At 36.7% G+C, this 22,308-nt stretch overlaps 5 protein-coding genes and 1 long non-coding RNA gene across 7 annotated transcripts; 3 read left to right on the forward strand and 3 right to left on the reverse strand.

Annotated features, from left to right (window-relative positions):
- Positions 1–2,124: 2,124 nt before the first annotated feature.
- Positions 2,125–3,362, forward strand: LOC111780404. The gene is made up of 2 exons (XM_023660787.1): positions 2,125–2,749; positions 2,851–3,362. The coding sequence occupies exons 1-2, from the start codon at positions 2,174–2,176 to the stop codon at positions 3,196–3,198; spliced, it is 924 nt and encodes a 307-aa protein (XP_023516555.1). The 5' UTR covers positions 2,125–2,173; the 3' UTR covers positions 3,199–3,362.
- Positions 3,363–5,814: 2,452 nt separating this feature from the next.
- Positions 5,815–7,901, forward strand: LOC111779687. The gene is made up of 5 exons (XM_023659801.1): positions 5,815–5,955; positions 6,122–6,269; positions 7,294–7,446; positions 7,526–7,701; positions 7,780–7,901. Exons 2-5 carry the CDS (start codon positions 6,138–6,140, stop codon positions 7,889–7,891), a joined length of 573 nt encoding a protein of 190 aa, XP_023515569.1. The 5' UTR covers positions 5,815–5,955; positions 6,122–6,137; the 3' UTR covers positions 7,892–7,901.
- Positions 7,902–8,455: 554 nt separating this feature from the next.
- On the reverse strand, positions 8,456–13,098 carry LOC111780530. The gene is made up of 6 exons (XM_023660955.1): positions 11,108–13,098; positions 10,275–10,708; positions 10,035–10,196; positions 9,388–9,463; positions 8,957–9,112; positions 8,456–8,823 (listed from the first exon to the last, which is right to left on the reverse strand). Exons 1-6 carry the CDS (start codon positions 12,911–12,913, stop codon positions 8,707–8,709), a joined length of 2,751 nt encoding a protein of 916 aa, XP_023516723.1. The 5' UTR covers positions 12,914–13,098; the 3' UTR covers positions 8,456–8,706.
- A 654-nt stretch (positions 13,099–13,752) lies between these two features.
- Positions 13,753–17,259, reverse strand: LOC111780745 (12-oxophytodienoate reductase 3-like). Its single transcript, XM_023661235.1, has 5 exons — positions 17,071–17,259; positions 16,774–16,914; positions 16,086–16,216; positions 14,721–14,903; positions 13,753–14,601 (listed from the first exon to the last, which is right to left on the reverse strand). The coding sequence occupies exons 1-5, from the start codon at positions 17,148–17,150 to the stop codon at positions 13,940–13,942; spliced, it is 1,197 nt and encodes a 398-aa protein (XP_023517003.1). The 5' UTR covers positions 17,151–17,259; the 3' UTR covers positions 13,753–13,939.
- Positions 17,260–18,995: 1,736 nt separating this feature from the next.
- LOC111780094 lies at positions 18,996–20,462 on the reverse strand. Its single transcript, XR_002812795.1, has 2 exons — positions 19,505–20,462; positions 18,996–19,434 (listed from the first exon to the last, which is right to left on the reverse strand). It is a non-coding gene; the product is annotated as an uncharacterized LOC111780094 (long non-coding RNA).
- Positions 20,463–20,499: 37 nt separating this feature from the next.
- Positions 20,500–22,238, forward strand: LOC111780092 (growth-regulating factor 6-like). Of its 2 annotated transcripts, XM_023660372.1 has the most exons (3): positions 20,500–20,944; positions 21,017–21,401; positions 21,485–22,238. In XM_023660372.1, the coding sequence occupies exons 1-3, from the start codon at positions 20,761–20,763 to the stop codon at positions 21,906–21,908; spliced, it is 993 nt and encodes a 330-aa protein (XP_023516140.1). In that variant the 5' UTR covers positions 20,500–20,760; the 3' UTR covers positions 21,909–22,238. The 2 variants fall into 2 exon arrangements, with proteins under 2 accessions (XP_023516140.1, XP_023516139.1); XM_023660371.1 differs by having other exon boundaries at positions 20,550–21,401.
- Positions 22,239–22,308: the final 70 nt, after the last annotated feature.

Genomic DNA, 22,308 nt, shown 5'->3' on the forward strand with positions numbered 1-22,308 from the left:
TGCATTTAGGTCTCTGAAGTCGACACACACTCATAGTTGTCTGTTTTCTTGCGTACTAGCACAATGAGAACCAACATTTGCGATTCTCATATGATAGAGGGGTTGAAGTACACATAAATGGTCGTCAATTTTTATCAAAATATGCATTAGCTCTTGGTTTGATTACCATCCCGTTAAGGACAGGTTTTTTTTATCTCCACGGCTGAGTTTTCCCAATTCTAGTATCTTGGGAAGGGGTCATTTTTTGGATTTCGCCTTTTCTTTGACTGACCTCTTAACTAATTAGATGATGGATTTTACTTCTCCCTTCGGACTCAACCTTTTTCTAATTAATTAGGGGACGGATTTCACCTCTCCTTCGACTCGACCTTTTTCCAACTAATTAATTGATCTATTTCTCCCATGATTTGATATAAGAACTAAAATGCTTTAAATAATGAAAATAAATAAATTGTATTAATAGATGGTGAAAAACATTCCAAATAATGAAAATAGATGGCATTAATTTCTTGAGAATTTAGTAGGAAAGCAATTAAAACTTCTCTCTTGATATTTTTACTTAAATTTTTAATATATATTTTAAATATTATAGTAAGTTCATCATTATTAATTTATAATCGTCTAATAAAAAACAAAATTGAATGTTATTAAAAACTAACCAAAGTTTATTCTTTTACTTTATCAATAATGAACTCTAAAATTGATAATTTGTATTTAATGATTTAGTTTATCATACATATCACAAGTCTCACCTCCGGAAAAGAATCAACTTAATAATTGTTTTTAGATCAATATATATTTTTTTTAAAAGAATAAATTTAATAATTAATTTTTAGATCAATATTTTAAANTTTTTGTTGACATTTTTTAGATATTTTGCTAGCTTGCGAACAACTTTACTAATTTTATATTTACTAGGGAATACCTATTCTAGCTCTAACCAATTAATTGCACAAATTCTATAATATTTAAGTGTTAAAAAAAATTATTAGATATAAATACTTAATAGTAGCACGTCATGTATCGAACTCATTTTTAAATATTTATCCCTCATAATTACTGGACGTACTTGATACTAACTAGTGTTATATAATTCTCGAAAAAAGATTTATTTTACAAATAAAGTTATATTATTATTGAATCTCAATCATTACTAAACAATAAAAAATATAAGCATAGTTTAAAAAAATATTTAGAAATTTAGAAATAATTGATATTAAGTCATTTAATTTTAAAATTTGAATTTATTCCATAATTTAATTTCTATTTCCTGTTTAAGATTTAAAATTATCCTATTTAATCCTTAATATTTAAATTTGATTTAAACAATTGACTCTTTTTTTTTTTTTTTTTTTTTAAAATTGNTATATATATATATATATATATATATATATATATATATATATATATTAGAATATTTGAGTGTTAATATTTATTTGGATAAGTTTGGAAAATTGTGAAAGCCCTTTAATATTAATATCTCAACTATACTTACCATATAATTGTTTTTGGACATTTTTCAAACATTCCCAATAAAACTCCAACTTACTTAAAATGGCATTAAATGTCACCATACTTTACCATTAAAATCATATTCCCAATTCACAACAAAACAAAATTCCATATTTTCATGTCTCTTTTAATTTATATGTCCATATTATTATCTTTTTGTGGCTAATTATATGTATTTGCTTTTTTAACATTCCTATCAAATTAATTTTTAGAATTAGTCTCATTCATACGTGATCTTAGTTCATTCATGTACCTTTCCTTCACTCGGACACCGTTTTTGCCTTTCTTCATAACCACTTCGATCGATATGTGTATAAAAAACTGGGTCGTTACAATTTGGTTCGTGTCATTAAGCCAAGGTGGCATAGGTAATAACTTCGATGTAATCTCAGTTCATTCATGTACCCCTCATTCACTCGTTTTTCGCCTTTGTTCATTACAATTTGGTTCGTAAAAATTGAATTTTTTAATCTATGATCGATTTTAGAATAATATATATGTTTTATCTTTTGGGTCGTTTTTTGATTTACGAGATAATTAAGTTTTGAGTCGGAATCGATATAAATGGTAAGGTTATTAATCATTAAATTGTTTTATAAGAATGTAGAAATACAAAGGCAAACATGAACTCAAAATTGAGCTTAAATGGTTGGCGATTTAAATGGCTTCCTCTCCTTCTTCTTCTTCTTCTCTTTCAATTTCATTGTGTTCTTCCACGTTTGTTTCTCAACAAGAATTCAACTTATTCCACAAAATTGACAGACAACTCTACACCATATTAGTCATTAACATACGCCGAGACCCCATGGAAGCTCTCCAAATCATGGCCTTTTGGCTTTGGCTCGAACGTGTCGGTTTTCGATACGTCGTTTATCGAATGCTCCAATTGCCCGTCCTCCTCATCAACGAGCTCGCCGACGAAGCCCTCACCGCCCTCACCTGCATCGTCTCCGACAACCCACCGCCCTCCTCCGACGACTACAACAAAAGCATCCCTCTCACTCAAAATTTCATGAAGAAAGAAATCTCTCTCCAGTTCCTCTACGCCAACCGTCAAACCGCTATTGAAGGAATAGCTAAAATCCGTAACGAGGTTTGTTTTAGAGCCATGAGAGATATCATGCTCAATGCCATTAGTCACCCGAAAATCCCCTCCTCCGTCTCCGTCCCGCTCCCGCCACCACCACCGCCGCTTTCCTTTAGATCGTTTGATATCATGATGGATGAAGGAGATCAGGTGTGTTCGACATAATTTATTTATTTATTTATTTATTTTTAATAATTTATAAAAAAATGTCTAAATAACGATTTAATGTATTGCTCATGTTCTTCGTTAAGGTACCGCCAGAAGAACGAGCGATGTTCGTAACGTTTTCAAAGGGTTATCCCGTGCAAGAATGGGAAGTTCGAGATTTTTTCACTATAAACTACGGTGATTGCATAGAACATTTTCAAATGCAGGAAGTAGAGCCGAACGAACAATCATTATTTGCTCGTATAGTTTTCAGATCCGCTTCAACGATCGGCTTGATCTTAAGAGGACAGCCAAGAATGAAGTTTACTATCAATGGGAAACATATATGGGCTCGAAAGTTCATTCCAAAGCATCCGCCGTCGCCACAGCCGCCCGCGACGACGGCAGCTGTGGCAGCAGTTCAGCTACAGTCTCCACCGTTTTACCCTTAACAATGGAAGAAGGGCGGCGGCAGCGGCGGCGGAGGAGACGGCGGCGGCGGAGATGCTGTTTTGAATTGTATTTTCAAATATGGAAAGTGATCAGGATTAACCTCCTATTTGTCTTATTTGAAAAAAAGTTAGAAATAAAATAATATTTTCACGGAAATTGTTTATTGATAACTTTTATGTATTTTAAAAAATATTCTTGCCTTATATTGCTATATTTATTATTATTATTATTATTATTATTATTTAATATATAATTATTTAATTCAATAATCACATATTATATATATATATAATAGAATAAAAATTTTATTTTATTTTATTTTTCTCTAAATTCAAATTGATTTATGTTTCCTTAAATATTTTTAAGGTTAAAATTTTAAAATAATATAAATATTTTAAAGATATTAAGATATTAATTTTAAATATAAAATATAGTTGAAAAAAGAATAATTTTTAAAAAATTTAGTTTAAACTTTTATAATATTTTTACTTTTAAATATTGTTTTATAATATTTTAACCCTTAATTTAGGATTAAAAATCTCTTTAGGAGTTAATTTTTTTTGTCATTAATTTTGGTTTAAAAAAAAATAGTAATTTTAGAAATTTTATTTAGTGGTGAAATTTGACTAAAATTTTTTTAAAAAAATTATATAACGTTAAAAAAAATTATTCGTAAGAAAATAGGAAGGAAACGAACATAAATTCAAATTGTTATCAAACGAGATCTTAGTCTTTCGGTTTCTCTATTGCATTAGTGTTCTCGTTAAATTTTGAATCAGTGTTTAGGTATTCAAAAGTAACGGGTTTTCTAACCTCTCCTATCGTTGATCTAAGTGAATTGTTAGTGTTTGTGTAGGAAGGTTGTCCACGTTGCTAAGGGATTCTCGAGTTAATAGAGATTTTTTTTTTTATAGACGTTCAAAGTCTCCAAAACAAAGGGTACGTTCCCAGTGTCATCGACGCCTAAACAAGAAATGCAGCAGAACATTGATTGTTGACATGTTGTTTTGGAGTGATGATTGTTACACGAACACGACTCTCCACAATGGTATGATATTGTTCACTTTGACCATAAGCTCTCATGGCTTGCTTTGGGTTTCCCCAAAAGGCCTCATCCCCCAATGGAGTTAGTATTCCTCACTTATAAACCCATGATCATTCCCTAAATTAGCCGATGTGGGACTTCCATCATCCAATACTCATGCCTTCGAGGAGGGGCTTGGCTCCTTTTCTCTAGGAACCTCCCCTCGAACAAAGTGCGCCTCCCCTTAATCGAGGCTTGACTCCTTTGGAGTCTTAGTCATTTTTGACTGCCTTCGAGGAGGGGCTTGGCTCCTTTTCTCTAGGAACCTCCCCTCGAACAAAGTGCGCCTCCCCTTAATCGAGGCTTGACTCCTTTGGAGTCTTAGTCATTTTTGACTGCCTTCGAGGAGGGGCTTGGCTCCTTTTCTTTAGGAGTTCTTTGTTCGATATTTGAGGATTTACCAATCTATTGGCACGACTAAGTTTAGGCATGACTTTGATACCATGTTAGACGAACACGACACTCCACAATGGTATGATATTGTCCACTTTGAGCATAAGCTCTCATGGCTTTGCTTTGAGTTTCCCCAAAAGGCCTCATCCCAATGGAGTTAGTATTCCTCACTTATAAACCCATAATCATTCCCTAAATTAGCGGACGTGGGACTTCCATCATCCAACAATGATGGGGTTTGTTGGATAATTAGCATACTGAAATTGAGCTCTAATCAGCGTTTGATTTTGCTGTATTAAACATTAATTTTCGATTAAAATGTCGGAATTATCGTTCATACTTAAAGGAAGACTTGTTTGGAACGACTCTTGGACTCTTGGACTCCCATCGACTAAATCTGTAACCCAGTAGAGAACGTCTCTTCCATCTCTTTCGTTCGCTCAGAAAAGATTAAAAATTTGTAGACAATCTTAAAACCTATTTATAATACGATCATGTTAACACGAGTTATTTCAAGATATTTCTTACAAAAACTCTCAAGTACCCCGACACAAGGTGACTCCACATTAAACATACTTAAACTTTTGAGTTTTTATGATCGAGCTACCGAAAAGGAAGATGCACCTTATTAATATAAGTAAGCATTTTTTAACCATCATGTTCAATGAGATCACTCTCTTTGGATGCAGTCTCGGTTTATTCATAAACTCATTCTTTACTCAAACGCTACAAAACGTCATTATCAATTTTAAAAAAAGAAATTAATGAAAAAGTTGAAAATGAATTAATACAATTATTAGTTTAGAGTAGGGGTGTACATCCAACCCGACAATCCGATAACCCGGACCAACCCAACCCGAACTATAAGGGTTGGGTTGGGTTGGGTTCATTTTTTCTGAACCCGAACTGACTCGGTTCGGTTTTTCGGGTTCATGGGATAAAACCCTCGGGTTGACAATTCGACAACCCAACCCGAACCCAACTTTTTTAAAAAAAATAATTTTTTTTTAACAATTCGACGACCCAACCCGAACTATGTACACCCTTAGGTTTAAATTTATACCCTAAAAAAAAAAAAAAATTATTTTTTAAAAAAAGAAATTGATTCTAACAATTGTGGAGGGGATAGTCCTCGAACTTTGAATCAATCACAAAAAAATTTCTAATCCTGAAAGTACAAAAACCCCTGAAATTTCTCATCCACCATATCTGAACCAGAACTCAAGAATTAGCCCCTAAATTCTCTCACGGTCCATTTGGTTCGAGCTTTTGCGTCTCGGTACACTTCTTCTATAAGCGCTGAATTACCATTTTATGTTCATCTCAAGGCGCCCAATTCTGTTTTACGTTCAAAATCAAAGCATTTTTCTGGGTTTGATGCATGATTTCTCCGAGTTCAAGGGTTAAAATGGTTCGAGTTTCGTTGATTTATGTTTATTTTGCAGTACCGATTGCTTCGCTATGGATTCCGGATCAAGTGGCGAGGAACCTACTTCTTGGGAAGATCTTTGCAGTATCAATTTGATGCCCTCGGAATTGTTTTTGAAGTTTCGTAAAGAGTTGCGCGGCTTTCGAGTCGGTATAAATTTGGAGGTACGTTCATAAACTATGGATTCTTGCAATTTATAGTCTCTGTAGCCTAAGTGCTACTTATGATAGGAATTGACAATTATCAATATCAGGCATGTTAATTTGTAGTTTGGAGAGGCTTCGAGATAACTTAGACGCCTAGTGTCACAACCTAACTATGAAGAGAGTAGGATGTGGATTCTGTATAGTGTGTTAGATGATGCACTGTCCTCCTTGGTTGCGTGAGCGTGTCAAGATCATGACGTTGCACGGTTGAAAAAGTGGGACCGTGAGACCTAGGATGAACTTAGAGAGTTCCAATTTCCTTAGTAAAGCAAAAGAAAAATTAAAGAAGTAACTAATGAGTTCAGTGCTGCTGACTGATACCATGTTGAATTTGTAAGGGCTTGCTTGTCTTCACATCTTGTAGTTTTCTGAGGCTAAGGTGTGTGTGTACTGTGTAATATCATGCTTGGGACGCACATGTTTGAAAGTGACGTCGTTGCTAACTAGTAAGTAAAGGCGTGTCGACATTTAACCAAGGGTTGGTTTTGGAGTCGAGTGACGTTATTGAGGGCTAAATATTAGTTTTTTGTAAGTTTAACCATTGCAAGGGGGAGATTGTCGACATTTAAGATGATAATTCTTGTCTTATCTACTGAGCTATGTACGTGTGATTAGATAAAGTTTCAAGTTGTATTGTAAGTAAAGGTGCGTTGAGATTTAACCAAGGGGTTGGTTTTACGGTTTGGTTGGTTTTGGAGCCGAGTGACGTTATTGAGTGATAAATATTAGTTTTTTTGTAAGTTCAACCATTGCACGGGTGGAGGGTCGTCAACCTTTAAGATGATAATTGTTTTGTGGCTCTCGGGACATCCTCGCAAGAGAGGATCATTGGTTAACTAGGTCTATGAAAGAATAGATTGTATTGTACGAAAGAGAGTATTACGCTCCTGATTTTCGCCTTCTTTGAAGCTCTTATTAGCACGGTTCGGGTCAGTTTGTGTACTCTTAGATTGAATGAATTTGGATTTACTGTGTGGCTCAGTTCTATAATGCTCCATGTAATGAATATGAAGCCAAGCTTGTGGTGAAGCCATTATATCCCGAGCAGCGATGGAAGTTTATCTATGAGCCAATCCGTCAAGATATACGTCTTCTATCCAAGAAGATTCCTGTTACCAGATTTCTAAATCTTCAGGTACAAACCTTCTAACCAACAGATTTTATATCATCACCCTATACTGTGGATGACATCCAATTGTGTCTTACGAGCACAGGTCGGTATCGGACATAATTTTCAGATGCACGCTACAGGTTGGAAATGGAAGCTAACGACATGTTTGGGTGGAGACGGTGTATCTCGCATACGGAACAAGTCATCGATTAGCCCATTCCGGGGATTGGATTTTCGCTTCGGATGGAGGGCAGATTACGTGCTTCCTGAAATTACAGGGTAGGGAAATATTCATCATCTATGGTTTTTATAGAAATTGTGGGGCGGTGTCTGTAATAGTGACGTTGTGTTCGACAGGTCTCTAGGCACCGGCGAAGCGTTGTTTAACATGAACTCGGGAAAGCTGGAAGCGTCACTTGATCGAATTGAGGCCATTGTCACTCACAGTGATGAAGGTTGTGATGGATAATACAACCCAAGAATCTGTGAGCTCCAACATCACTCATTGTGAACTTAGAAAGGATGGCAAAATTGTTCTGTCATTAACCCTCTTCAATATGCTTTTACAAGTAGCTTTAGATTTGGAGCTCTCTCTCCCTCTCTCTCCCTCTCTCTCCCTCTCTCTCTCTCCCTCTAGCCAATTTTGTCTTTTTAGTTCACTCTATTTGTACATTTGAAAATCAATCAAGGCTGGAAATTTTGTTGGCCTTTCAAAGGATTTGATTTCGTTTTTTAAATTTGAAGAAATTATAGATACAAAATCGAAAGTTTAAAGAGATTTATGAGACACGATTCAGAGTTCGAAGTACCAAATAGATATAAATTAAAGAATTTAGAGTACATGGAAACAACACACACCGGAAGTAACGTCTACTTCTCGATTTAAGGCTCCACGTATGTTGCAATGATTTTCAGGTGGTCGAAACAGCACGCTCACAGTTGATGGAAGAACTTACCTATACTATCAATGGTATTAACACACTGAACCTTAACTAACAATGCACATTCATGTCGATCGAGTGCAATGAAATTTGTTGTGTAAAAGTAAAAGTATGGAGTAATGTTCTACCATTCTTGTGTAATGCCTGTATACAAAGTTTCTACAAAAAGAAAAAAGAGACATATACAGTTCCTACACAAGCATTTAGTAGGAAGCTACTGAGGTTTTGAACAAAAAGAAGCTCACGCAGATGATGACTATCAGATTTTGGCATGGAGAGCAGCAAAATGATTCTAGCTAAAACCGATTCATCGAAATTAACACGAGGATGGCACAGATGAATATTAACTTGAACCTTGGTAACGTTTGTGAGGCTCGACGTGCTGCCAAACTGGAGACAGCTTCAGTCCAATGATCTCTACCTCTCGATTCGAGTGTCCGTCCAGAAATACGTCTGTTACCTATTATTATTACACCAAGTCATGTCTAAAATGTTAAGTTCCCATTAAAAAAAGTTGGGAGAAAACCAGTCCCTTTGTTCTTAATTTTGTAAAACCTTGCACAAGAGGAGGGGGTTCAGACTGACAAACACACCTGAGAACATCCAAAGAGTTTGAGCACTCTTAGAGATGGGCAGTTATCAACAATCAAGCCTAGAGCTTCATTGGTAAGTTTTCGACACCAAGATACGTCGAGAATAACCAAATTCCTAGAAAAACAGGCGAGCGAAATTGCTGTGCAGCGGCTAACCTGTACAAACCCATAATTGATCCCATCAATAAGGCAAACCAACATCTTTCATGACTCAAAATCATTAGTAACTAGTCTTAATTGATCGCAAAGCAAGGGGAATCATGATAAAATTATGGACTTGCCATTTGCAAATACATTTATGAAGCACACGGCATAAAATTTATAGCTAAGTCCCATCCCAGAAGCTTTCTAGACAACAATAGTACAGTCTATATCTGTTCGTTCATGGAAAAAGAAAGAGGGGAATTAGGGAAAAGGAGGTAAATACGTACCCTCCTGACATTGTTCAGTGAAAGTTCTTTTAAATTCTCTCTTGATATCTCCACAAATGCAGCAACAGCTTCATCACTTACAAGAACAAACAATATTGAATCGATCAGCCAAATAATGCAGATGTTAAGTACTAACACTTCATGCACATTCATTTTTATTTTCAATTGAATTGATTCAGATCATGCTAGCTTTCCGATACGTGGCTTGATTATACTCAAACTGAAACAAACATTAGAAAGTTAATCTCTATGCAAATAATCACTTACTGTTTGTAAATAAGCACAAATAAACTATTTCTAATCTTTTCTATACGCTTTGAAAATGCGATAGAGAAAAAACCTTTTATATATACAATACAGCCCGTCAATAGCTATCTTATAGAATAAGGACCATAAGAATATTATAGGTATTATTTAGTTCCAAGGCTTAATTTTAAATGACAGTCTCATTAGAAATAAAAAGTATCAGATCGAGAAGATAATATGGTTTGACAACTATTACAAATTGCTAGAAGGGCAACAATGGTAGGATTGATTCAGTCTAACAAATTATTGAAGCAACAAAATTATATATATGAATATGGTGAGGTTAGAAATGAAAGTAAGCATTGAAGAACTAAATATCTTAAGAGAACTCTGGTTAGAACCTGAATAGATTTCGGCAAAGCTTTAACTTTTGAAGACCCTTGCAACCACTTGCAAGACAGCATAAAGCATAATCCGTCAGCTTTGACAGATTCACAAGGTCGATAGCCCGTAGAGAAGAGCAAGTTTCCGAGATGGCTTTTATGGATTTATTCGTCAATTTCCTGCATCCAAGAAAGAAAGCACGGTTCAACAATGGTACTGATAACAGTAATCCATAGAGATATGTCCAAGGAACATACACACAATTGGTTAAAATGAGTTCCTTCAGATTATGGCCCCCAGCTGGGAGGAATTCTTGGATGAACTCGTCACAAACATCTCCAATTCCAGCTAATGAGAGCACTTCCAAATGTTGAAGCTTCTTCATTGCAGAAATCATTAGCATTGGATTGATTTTTAGGCAATCATCCAGATACAGTTCCCTCAGAGTTGATCCCAGAGAATTGGCAATAGAGTCTATACTTGAGGAGGTGAGGAAGGAGCACTGGCTCAGATTTAAGGATTGCAATACAGGAGCAGAACATACAAGTGCAGCGATACCAATGTCAGAAAGACGACATGCACCAGTTAGGGACAATGACTTCAGGGCAGGTAAGCTATTTGATGACCGAGCCAATGTAGATAATACGACAAAATCTAAAATACTACGTCCACATTGGTTAAGCTCGAGTATCTGGTTCAAAGAAACAGAAAATCTTGTTGACATATAATAGAATGCTAGAACAAGAATTATGCAATAAAGTGCAAGTCAAATTCATGCATGATACAGCCAAAAAAGACGATAATATTAAAAAAAAAACATGATATTCCAATCCTTCATAACACAGTTTCCAAGTCAAAAGGACTGACATGAAGAAGAACACCATATATAAGAATCAAATGTTTGAGTTTATTTTTAAAAAAACTTACATATTGCTGAAGAGAGAATTTTTCTTCCAAGATTTAAGATTTTTAAAAAAGAAAAAATTGCCCAATGCAGCAGTATCTACATCAAATCTTCTATGTCATATTCCCTTTATTAGAATTTTAACGGTATGTCACCAATAAACTTATTGCTGGAAAGTATATGTACCATTAATTTGCTAGTGTCACACCCTTGAAAAGATTTCACAAACTCCTCTTCACTCAGCCAAGAGCACTCCCCTATACAAACTTCAGTTGGGGAACCACAGAGAAGAAGATTCAGAACATGACTGTTCATTTTTCGAGAATCACAAAGTAGTCGACTAAGCTGGTGTCTGAAAGCATCTGGGACAAATTCCAGTGAAGAAATTGCATCGGCATTTTCAGCAAGAACCCGTAAGCACAAATCTCTCAAGGATGGAGGCAAAGACTGGGAGCGTTTACTAGACTTATTCTTTCTAGGGGTCCATTCAACTGGTGCAGGATCATTCTCCTTGTCTAAAGATTTTGAAACTCGTACTCTTCGACCTGAAGCTCGGTCACTAGCAATCTTCATTGCAGTAGAGAAGGGCCCAGGCCAATCTTTAATATCTTCTTCACCTTCAGCCTGAACATTCTGCAAATTATCACCGCCCTCTTTACATCGAGCAAACTCAGCAGCAGTTCTTCTTATGAACGAATCATCTGACATCCACACCCTTTGTGCAGCAGGAATATCATATCGAACTTCCTCTTCCGAACTAGACTCCATCTCTTGACCCTCATTGCTATGAGGGCCATCATCTGCCATATGTGCAGTGCCTGAAACCTGACCTTCTGTAGAACAGTACGTATATCTCAATTCTGAATCGATTATAAATTTTTCGGATAGAGACAAAAGAGCTTCTACAATCAATTTCCCTACACCATTATGTTCTAGAGCATCTCCTTGATTGGCAGAATAGCCATTAGCATCCATATCCCCTCCATCACTGCAACTTGCACCAGTCAACTTTGTTGTACCTTCATCAATTACTATTCCCTTCGGTCTTTCATGAACCAACCCATAATCCTGATCATCAATTAGATTATCACTTAACACCTCATCGTTTGGCTCAAAATGTAATACAACCGTATGATTTCCATTTGAACTTTGGCCATCAACAATCCATTTGCCCTTTTCTCTTCGGCTGAATCTATTCCTACTCTTGGTACAATCATTCTCATCAATTCTTATGCACTCCTCCTTTAGCTCTTTCATCACAATTCCTCTAATTCCATTCAGATCAATTCCATCTTTATCACTATCCTTTAAACCCCTCCTCTCTTCTACTAACCCATCAACGTTATGGGGTGTAGTAATGTCCACACCGATCGCTTGTTTCAACGTCTTCAAAACTCTCTTCCCCGAACGTAAACTAAGACACTCTTTACTCTCAGAACTTCCATCAACCATATCCCCAGCAGGTGAATCCATAGTGGGGTTCAATTTTCTCTTCCCATTTACATTAACCTCGTCGCTCTTCGATCCTGTACATTCAAAATCAATACTCCGCCTAAGTTCACTTAAGCCATCGGCCTCTTCATTAACCTTCAAACCCTCATGTTCAGTACGAACTGAATGAACCTCCAACTTCCCATCCGAGGCCAGGCCCAAATCCCGATTACCAATCGTCTCCTCTTTCATCTCCGTTCGGGGGGAGTTACCAAGAACGCAGTCAACATCAGAATGCTCAGCGTCAAGCCCTTTCCCAGCGAGTCGGGAACTCCGCCTACGATAAACTCCGGAACCGGAGGCGCCATCGGAGGGCAACGCAGTGGAATCAATAACAGAACCGGTAGATGAAAAAGGGGAAGGATGGGAAGGAGAGTGAGGGGGTTGAATTTCGTGATGTTGAGAGGGTGTAGAGGGCTGGTGGAGAGTGTTGGAAGGGGATTTTAGGGATTTGGAATTAGGCGGCGGAGGGACAACTTTACGAGACCTGAGAACCGTCATAACAATGAAGCGTGCGGCGGAGACAGAAGGAATAGTGGTCGGAAAACTGGAGGCAGCGTCGCCAGAGAGAATCGGAGGCGATGGAGAAGTGGGTTTGATGGTTAGGTTTTTACCATTGGGGGAGCGACCAGAAGCTTCTTCTTCACGCTGTTTACGGGACGGTTGCGCTTTCCCGCCAAACGCCTCACCGGTGCGTCACTTACAAATATTTTTGTTAAATTTACAATTTTAATTTTGAATTTTAAAATATGTTTAATATATTCGTGTTTATTTTGCGTTTAATTATTGATTTCTTAAATTTTTAAAAATATTTTATAATTTTTTAATTTTTTATTCTATAATCTAAATAATGAAAATTCTAAAAAAAAAAAAAACTATTTTATGAATTTAGTGAATTCAAATTTTAAGCTATAAATATATTATTATATAATCTTGCATTTTATTTTTGTTAAAATTATTTAATTTTAACATAATAATATTATAAAATAAAAAAAATTATGCCATAATAATAATAATCGACAGAATCGTGTTCAGATTATGTTATTTGAAACACGGGACCAAGAATTATTGTACAAATTGGATTTTATGCACGTGTTCTTTTATAAGTTGAATTAGAAACGTTATCGGTTCTAAACTATCATCAAGTGTCTTTTGGCTAAGAAGATCTGTTAGTTTACGATCGTCATCCACTAGCATACAATATCGGCTAGTAATTGATATCGTTTTAATCTGTTGTCGTACATGTATGATGACACTGGGAAGATATCAATTCTAAACTGACATCATAGTAAATCGTCATTGTATGCTTATGATGACATTGAATTTGAGATCATACAGCATTGTGAACTGTCATCGTATTGGTACGATGATGAGTTTTATTATGACACTTTTAAACTATCATCATTGTACAACCTTCATCGTACCGTTATGATAACACCCGAGATATCGTACGTCAGAATTTTTTTAATATTAATACTAAATCACTAATGAAAACAAATAAGAACTTAAAAACTCAAAAGAGTCCAATCAAAGGCGAGAAAGAGGCTCCTTTTCACCACTTGTAGCGTTCAGAAATGGATAGTCTGTGTAGCCAACGACAGGATCTTGTGTATAGAAAGTATTCCTAACATACTTGTTCAATGGTGCATTGAGTTTAAACCTTAAAGCCAAGTCAGGGTTGGCAATGAAAAGCCTACCGTACGACACCAAGTCGGCGTCTCCGTTCTCGATTGCTTGCATTCCTAGTTTTCGGGTGAACCCGCCGCTGCAAATGAAGGTTCCTTCATAAGCTCCTCTCAAAGTCCTCATAAACTCGGCTTCCTCGTCTTCGCTTCCCAGCTTACCCGACTCGGTTTGGCCAAAGGCTGTGTACCGTGGCTGAGTTACATGGAGATAACTGAGCTTCCCACCAACTTCTTGTTGGAGTTTGTTAAGTTGATCGACGACGTGTAGTCCTAGCTTGAGAGGATTGGAATCCATAGCGTCGAGGTGGTCGATGGCAGGAGAAATTCTAACACCGACTCTAGACGATCCAATGGCGGATACTACCTCTTGAACTACCTTCAATAAGAATCGAGATCTGTTCGTGAGAGATCCTCCATATTCGTCGGTTCTATCATTTATACCATCCTTTAAGAATTGGTCGAGGAGGTAGCCATGAGCTGAATGGATCTCGATCCCATCGAAGCCTATTCATCGTAACACAAATGTTCGAAACTTATATCAAGATTGTTAATTCTAAGACATTTAAATCACTATTACAAGGCTCTAAATTAGTTGATAAGTTAGAGGAGATCAAGCTAATTACCTGCTTGAATGGCGTTCACTGCAGCCTGTCGATAATGCTCAACCACGGCCTCGATCTCGTACGTACCAAGTGGTCGTGGGGTTGGATATACGCCATGGGAGCCATCCGGAAGTAGGATTCTCCACCTTTTCGATACGGCCTTGCTTGTGGATGAAATTGGTGACATCCCACCAGGTTGATAAACTATTAAGTTCATTCAGAATCATCAAAATTAGAGAAGACGATCCGAGATGAATGCATATGAATGAGTTAAGCACTTACCAAACACTTCACTAAATTCTTAAAAGATGACATGTAACCGTGCTGTGTTCGTGTCCTGTGGAGTATCCTAAATTCTTAAAAGATGACATGTAACCGTGTCTGTGTTAGTGTCAATGTCGTGTGGAGTATCCTAAATTCTTAAAAGATGACATGTAACCATGTCTGTGTCTGTGTCCATGTCGTGTAGTATCCTAAATTTTTAAAAGATGACATGTAACCATGTACGTGTCTTGTGTCATGCGGAGTATCTTAAATTCTAAAAAGATGACATATAACCGTGTCTGTGTCGTGTAGAGTATCCTATATTCTTAAAAGATGACATTTAACCGTGTCTGTGTCTGTGTCCATGTCATGTGGAGTATCCTAAATTCTTAAAAGATGACATATAACCGTGTCTATGTCCGTGTCGTATGGAGTATCCTAAATTCTTAAAAGATGACATGTAACCGTGTCAGTGTCAGTGTCAGTGGTCGTATGGAGTATCCTAAATTCTTAAAAGATGACATGTAACCGTGTCTGCGTCCGTGTCCGTGACCGTGTCGTGTGGAGTATCCTAAATTCTTAAAAGATACATGTAACTGTGTCTATGTCATGTGGAGTATCCTAAATTCTTAAAAGATACATGTAACTGTGTCTATGTCGTGTGGAGTATCCTAAATTCTTAAAAGATGACATGTATACGTGTCAGTGTCAGTGGTCGTATGGAGTATCCTAAATTCTTAAAAGATGACATGTAACCGTGTCTGTGTCCGTGTCCGTGACCGTGTCGTGTGGAGTATCCTAAATTCTTAAAAGATACATGTAACTGTGTCTATGTCATGTGGAGTATCCTAAATTCTTAAAAGATGACATGTAACCGTGTCTGCGTCCGTGTCCGTGTCCGTGTCATGTGGAGTATCCTAAATTCTTAAAAGATACATGTAACTGTGTCTATGTCGTGTGGAGTATCCTAAATTCTTAAAAGATGACATGTATACGTGTCTGTGTCAGTGTCAGTGGTCGTATGGAATATCCTAAATTCTTAAAAGATAACATGTAACCGTGTCTGCGTCCGTGTCGTATCTATATTCGTGTTCGTGGTTGTTAATTAGTCATACGTCGTACCTTGGTGTGAAGCTCGGCCGACGTGCCAGAGTTGACAGAAAATGATACTGCCTTGGGCATGAACAGCATCCACCACTGGTTTCCATGCTTGCACCTGTTCTTCCGTGTAAATTCCAGGAACATGTGGAAACCTACCCAGTTCAGTTTATTAAACACTCGTTAGAACAAGTAATCTAATTATTATTATAAGTAATTTTGTTTAAAATGTTTTTTTTTTTAATTAACAATAGTTCAAATATATTCTAATTTATACCTACTAATATTAATATTTTAAAAATAAAATAATATTTAGTTTTAAGTAAACATATTAAAATTATATTATATTTGAAAATTCACAATATTCATATTACCAAACAAAAAAAAGTAATTTATTTTGAGTTTATTAAATAAAATTAATAAGACGATCAAATTACCAAAATAACCCTCCTTCTGATCCCACTTATATATATTTAAAAATTCACAATATTCACATTAACAAACAAAAAAAAGTGATTTATTTTGAATTTATTAAATAAAATTAATAAGACGATCGAATTACCAAAATAACCCTCCTCCTGTTCACACTAATCAGTAGCAGCGAAACTGTGGGACCCAAAGAAGACTAAGTCAACCAACCCCACCATAGCCATTACTCCCATATGAATTTACGAAAATATCCCTCAGAGTGATCAAAATTTTCGAAAATTACCCAGCGGCGGTGGCGGAGATCGAAGTCCCTTCGGTGATCAGAAATCCGCCTTTAGTGGACCTCTGAGTGTAATATTTGGCCAGCGCCGCCCCCGGAATCCCATTCAAAGCCCTACACCTCGTCATCGGCGCTAGAACCACCCTGCAAATCGTTCACCAGATCGCCAAACACACAAGAACAACGATCAATCAATTCCAAGCTATTCAAATTTACCCTAAACAAACAACCAAACTCCGGCGAGATCTCTCTCTCTCTCTCTCTCTCTCTCTCGCTTCGAAAGGCTAAAACAGAACAAACCTGTGAGAGAGATCGAACTTCCCCATCCTGAACGGAGAGAACAGAGTAGCGCTTCCATTTCCTGCCGGAGATTCAGCCATTTGCGATGAGTTCCGATCAGATTCCGCCGACGGTAACGAGATGCAGGAGGCTTCCTACAGTCCCCTTTTGTAGGAAGCGTTTTGAGTGGGAGAGGAGATTTTGATCAAGGAAATGCTTGAGCGTAGCGAGTGGTCGGCGAAGGAGATAATTGTACGCTGCATCCGGATCTAGAGTTAGGCGCGCGTGTACCACCACTCGCCAAATGATGGACGGTGATGGAGTAGGTTGGTGGGCCCTAGTCAAACTTAGGCTTTGAAAATATTTGACTGTGAATATGGTCACGTGTATATTGCGCTGTTAAATGGACGGCGTGATGGCGTGGCGGCTTGGCGGCTTGCCTTTTGCATAATTTAATTCACGTGTATTTCATTATTTTTCATTTTCTAATAATTTTTTTTCATTTTGACAAATTAAATGGTTAATTTTAATAAAAATATCAAATTTTCTCTTTTTTTTTTTTTTAAATAGTGAAATTTAATAAATTATGACATGGTCGAAAGAAGAACGTGAGTCCTTGCTTTTATTAAAAGCAAGAGAGAGGTCAATTCATCACACTTGTTAAGTGTACCTGTTTTTGTCAATTGTCCCGCTCGGTTCATTGGACTATTGTCCGACCAAGCACTTGTCCCGCTTATACCGCTGGCTTGACGGACTCGGTTTAGTATACATTGAATATAGCATAAAAGTTGCAATACATTTTAATGTTCATAGTTTTTAGTAAAAATTCAAACAACTTGCTAAATTTAAGGAAGAAGCCTTAATTTTATTACTTAATTAAGAAATAATAAAATAAATAAACTTTCGAATTTATAGTGTGTTTTTTTTTTTTTTTTTTTTTTTTTTTTTTTTTTTTTTNAAAAAGCATGGGGAAGGTATATTTTTTAATCCCAAAAATGCCCCTGGCTCTGAATATAAATGCTACAGGTTCAGTGGGCCATTTGGGCTTCACAAGAGCTTCCTAAACAACATATATTAATATATCTAGATATTTTTACATTTTTAAAATAAATTATATAATTACTAAAATTTTGGTTTAATTTATTTATTTATTGGGTTGTGTGAAATTCAAAAGAAAAAGGAGTTAAGTGATAAATATTTTGTTTTTTTTTTTAAATTATGTTTGTATATCTCTTAAAAAAATAATTTAATTGAATTCTACAAATTACATTTCTTTTTAGTTTTAAGACAAAAAGGAAATTTTAAAAATTATTTACCAGCTTAATTTAAAAAAAAAATTAATAAACGAAAAGTTAAATAGTTATGAAACGAGACCTTAGCTCTTCTCGAAACAGATGAACAAACTAACCCGTAACAAGATAACATCTCAATGTTTATTTATTGATATCGATATATGTGAAGAGAAATTCATCCGAGTCTACTCCAACGAGAAGGTTAAACTAGACAAGAGACTTAGATTACAATGAGCTCGATTTCTTCTCTTTAAAGGTAAAGTAGGTTAGGAGCAAAGAAGCCTTTAACATATTTGAGATTATCTTAAAAAATTTCGACTATATTAAACATAATATTAAAAGGTTAGGAATCTGTTCACTTAAAACTCAATCTTTTCTTAAAATGTCTAGCTATTAGAAACTCATTTGACACAAACTTGAAAACCCAACATTAGACACAAACTTGAAAACCCAACCACTTATAAAATATTGTTTAAAGTTAAAAAGCACCGATTCTGTTAACTCTTCCCCTCAGATCCTCATCCTCAACTGTTTGAACTTTGTCGACATCATCTGGTGTTGGTTGACATCTCTTTTAATTCGTCGATACGAGCTGATTTAGTCTTCATCTAACAATTACTAAACCCGAGAAGTAGCAAGAGAGTCGATTTCTCATATTGATGAATTGGATCGTTTTTTTGTAGATTCTGATACGAATAAGATCAAGAGGAGCCCGAACCAAACCAAGAACGAAGAACTAAAGTTGTAATTTAAAAAATTAATGAGGAAGATCAGATGGTGAGGTGGAAAGGGAAAGGAAATAAAATAGAAAAAGGGGAATTATTTTTAAGAGGAAAAGTAAGACTGGCAAAGCTCAGGGGCAGCAGAGGGTGAAGAAGAGTGGAGGGAGGGGTCCCTTCTTTGTACCCTGAAAAGCCCTATGCATGTGCTTCAATCTGCCATTCATTCAGATTCACATACCAACACTGTGCTGCTCTCTACAACTCCCAAACTTGCAACACAAGCATCCAAATTCATTCCATCTCTCTTCAAACAAAACCAGCAACTGATTCAAGTCGCCTTAATCCATGAGCTTAGGCTACGTTTTCGGAACCTGCATTCATTTAACACGATATTAGACCACAAGAGAGCAAGTAAGAGTTGAGTTTGTGCGTTATCCTAACCGTCTCCTCTGCTCCACCAGGAGCCTAGCCCCTTCTTCAATCCTATCTTTAGCTCTATAGCTTGCTACTCGAGTGGCTCACACTCCGAGTGGTGCGGCTGATAGCCTAGATCTGTGGAACCGAGCCAAGCCTATCTTTGATATGTGTGTTTATTATAAGTGAAGACTATTTGACGAACAACACAAGACGACTTTAAACTCGTCGTCTTCAACCTATAGCTTTTACAAATCTAAACCCACAAAACTAGAACACAAGTAACACACATACAAGTGTGTATACTCTAATTCTTCATCCATACAATCCAAAACTACACAAAAAGGTAAACAAAACATCTCCAAGTGAATGGCAATGTAAGAGAAAGTGTGAAAATAAGGAAGAGAATCCTTAATGAGCTAATAGAAAATTAAAGAGAGCAGAGAGCAGAGAGCAGCAAGCCAAAAGTAATAGATAGTTCAGGAGAGTAAACTGTAAAGTGGAAGCACAGAACAGTAAAGCAAGCACTTGGGAAATAAAACAAAGAAATTTCAGTAACAGTCTGAAACTGGGAAGGAAAAGGATAAAAAGAGAAGGGAGTGTTTCTGTTTTTATCAGAACTTAAAAGAGCCTTCCTGAGCAGCTGAATCACTCATTTTTATAAATTTCCAAAATAGCAAAAAGGTCAAATAGTAAGTGGGGGTTGCTGGGAGGGAGAAGTCTGCCAAATCCTGACCAAAAAAGTAAAAGAAGAGATGGAAGCAGACAGTAAAAGCTCATACCGTACATACAATATATTTATTTTTTTCTCTCTTCTTCTCAGGCATTGCCTTCTGACACCAACTCTTTTGTGTCACATTTTATAATAAATTCTCTTAAATCTGTATTTACACTCTTATTTATTTCCCTCCTGCTTTAGTTTGTGGATTTCTGTAGAGATGTCAGAGACAAGACCTGCAACAAAAAAAAAAAAAAAAAAAAANAACCTGAAGTTACAGAGAGATGCAGTCATAATATGTACAATGAACAGACAAGAAGAGAGAGAGAAACAGAGAAAAAGAGAGAGAGAAACAGAGGTGGGCATGCAGCTCTCTAATCAGAACCATTAGTTTATCCATTGCTGAAGATTCTGCAACCCAATATACAATATCAGACTTACTTGATACTCAGACGGCTCTAGTAATAACCTCAACAGGGGAGCCTTCCATTCCTTAGTGCTCTGTCTTGCTTGCGCGCTTTGAGGTTCTTCTTTGCTGTTTCTCAACTGATAATCTATTTCAAGTATGAGTGCTAGAAGTATGTTTCCCTTCACCTCAGCTCAGTGGCAGGAGCTTGAAAATCAAGCTCTCGTCTTCAAATACATGGTTTCTGGTGTTCCTATACCTCCTGATCTCCTTTTCAGTATTAAAAGAAGTACCTTGGAGTCTCCTTTCACTTCTAAGCTCTTCCCACACCATTCTCAACAGGGTATATCAACATCTCTCTCTCTCTCTCTCTTACTTTCTCTTTCTCTCTCTGAAATGTTTGTGTTTCATGCAGTTGGATGGAACTGTTTGCAGATGAGTTTGGGGAGGAAGATAGACCCAGAACCAGGGAGGTGCAGGAGAACTGATGGGAAAAAGTGGAGATGCTCAAAAGAGGCGTACCCAGATTCGAAATACTGTGAGAGGCACATGCATAGAGGCAAGAATCGTTCAAGAAAGCCTGTGGATGTTCTGAAAACAACAGCAACAAACGAGTTAAACCACCTCTCAAATCAAGCATTTTCTTCCTTAAATAAGAACTCATCCTTACACTCCTATCGGCCCTTCCCGGCTCCTCAAATGTCTTCAAATCCTAATGGAAATGGCATATCAACCAAAGACACCAATACCCTCTTGCTTCTGGATCCTGGTTCTTACTCGGACAGAAGCCCAGATTACAGGTTTGAAGAATATTATCCCTCTCTTCGGAGGTGGAGTTCTAATATTTCATAGTCAGATTCTGACATTTGTCCATCTTCTGTAGGTACACTTATGGGCTAAAAGAGGAAGTGGATGAGCATGTTTTCTTTTCGCAAGAACCATCTGAAGCTACTGCGAGAGCAGATTTCTCTGCTTCTTCCACCGTTGATTCTCTGCAATTGACACCACTAACGATGAGTTGTTCTTCTCTATACCCAAAACAAAACAACTTCTCCTCTTTGCAGAGTGGTCAATCATGTTATCCGCTTCATCAGAGCCTCACAGACCCTTTAAAGCAACAAAAGAGAGAGGAATCGCAGAAGAAAGTTCATCGATTCTTCGATGAATGGCCTCAAAAAGAAGGAGGATCATGGCTTGATTTTAACGATAAATCGTCAAATATTGGCTCAGTCTCCACCACTCGGCTCTCAATTTCCATTCCCACCGCTTCCAACGAACTCCCCATTTTCAGATCCAAAAACCCATAATGATACCTATCCCCAAACTCCCAATTTTTTTTCTTTAATCTTGTTCTTTCTCTGAAGTCAGTTTGTTCCTGTGCTTGATCTCCAGGGTGACCCTAGCTGTTCCTTATTGAATTTTGTTTTGTTCCTAAGGATGTACTTCCTGCTGAGTTTCACCCCTTCTTTTTTCTTAGGTAGGGTGTGGTTGAATTGGGCCATGGGTTGTTTATTAAACGAATGTTCCATCTTTTTTCCTGTACTTGTCGACTTTTCTACATCACTCATACATAGGAGGTTTTTGATCACCTGAACAGTGCTACTAGGCATGGGAATCAAATCTAGTCCCATTTCTTTGGACTGAATGGATCAATAAGCACATTCAAAGAATGCTAATCCAACTTTTTGTTTACCCAAAAAAAATTCT

This window comes from Cucurbita pepo, chromosome LG18, assembly GCF_002806865.2.
Source record: "Cucurbita pepo subsp. pepo cultivar mu-cu-16 chromosome LG18, ASM280686v2, whole genome shotgun sequence".
NCBI lineage: Eukaryota > Viridiplantae > Streptophyta > Magnoliopsida > Cucurbitales > Cucurbitaceae > Cucurbita > Cucurbita pepo.

Bases quoted from the DNA above. Each gene is read 5' to 3' on its own strand.
- LOC111780404 (XM_023660787.1), top strand. From the start codon at position 2,174: ATGGCTTCCTCTCCTTCTTCTTCTTCTTCTCTTTCAATTTCATTGTGT. The intron at 2,750-2,850 runs GTGTGTTCGACA...TTCTTCGTTAAG, and splicing joins TGATGGATGAAGGAGATCAG to GTACCGCCAGAAGAACGAGC.
- LOC111780745 (XM_023661235.1), bottom strand. From the start codon at position 17,150: ATGGCTGAATCTCCGGCAGGAAATGGAAGCGCTACTCTGTTCTCTCCG. The intron at 16,217-16,773 runs GTAATTTTCGAA...TGAACTGGGTAG, and splicing joins ATCTCCGCCACCGCCGCTGG to GTTTCCACATGTTCCTGGAA. The intron at 14,904-16,085 runs GTACGACGTATG...TGAACTTAATAG, and splicing joins CGGCCGAGCTTCACACCAAG to TTTATCAACCTGGTGGGATG.
- LOC111780092 (XM_023660371.1), top strand. From the start codon at position 20,761: ATGAGTGCTAGAAGTATGTTTCCCTTCACCTCAGCTCAGTGGCAGGAG. The intron at 21,402-21,484 runs GTTTGAAGAATA...CATCTTCTGTAG, and splicing joins GACAGAAGCCCAGATTACAG to GTACACTTATGGGCTAAAAG.
- LOC111780530 (XM_023660955.1), bottom strand. From the start codon at position 12,913: ATGACGGTTCTCAGGTCTCGTAAAGTTGTCCCTCCGCCGCCTAATTCC. The intron at 10,709-11,107 runs GTACATATACTT...TCTTTGAACCAG, and splicing joins GTGACACTAGCAAATTAATG to ATACTCGAGCTTAACCAATG. The intron at 10,197-10,274 runs GTATGTTCCTTG...TCTTGGATGCAG, and splicing joins CTCATTTTAACCAATTGTGT to GAAATTGACGAATAAATCCA.
- LOC111779687 (XM_023659801.1), top strand. From the start codon at position 6,138: ATGGATTCCGGATCAAGTGGCGAGGAACCTACTTCTTGGGAAGATCTT. The intron at 7,447-7,525 runs GTACAAACCTTC...TTACGAGCACAG, and splicing joins CCAGATTTCTAAATCTTCAG to GTCGGTATCGGACATAATTT. The intron at 7,702-7,779 runs GTAGGGAAATAT...TGTGTTCGACAG, and splicing joins GTGCTTCCTGAAATTACAGG to GTCTCTAGGCACCGGCGAAG.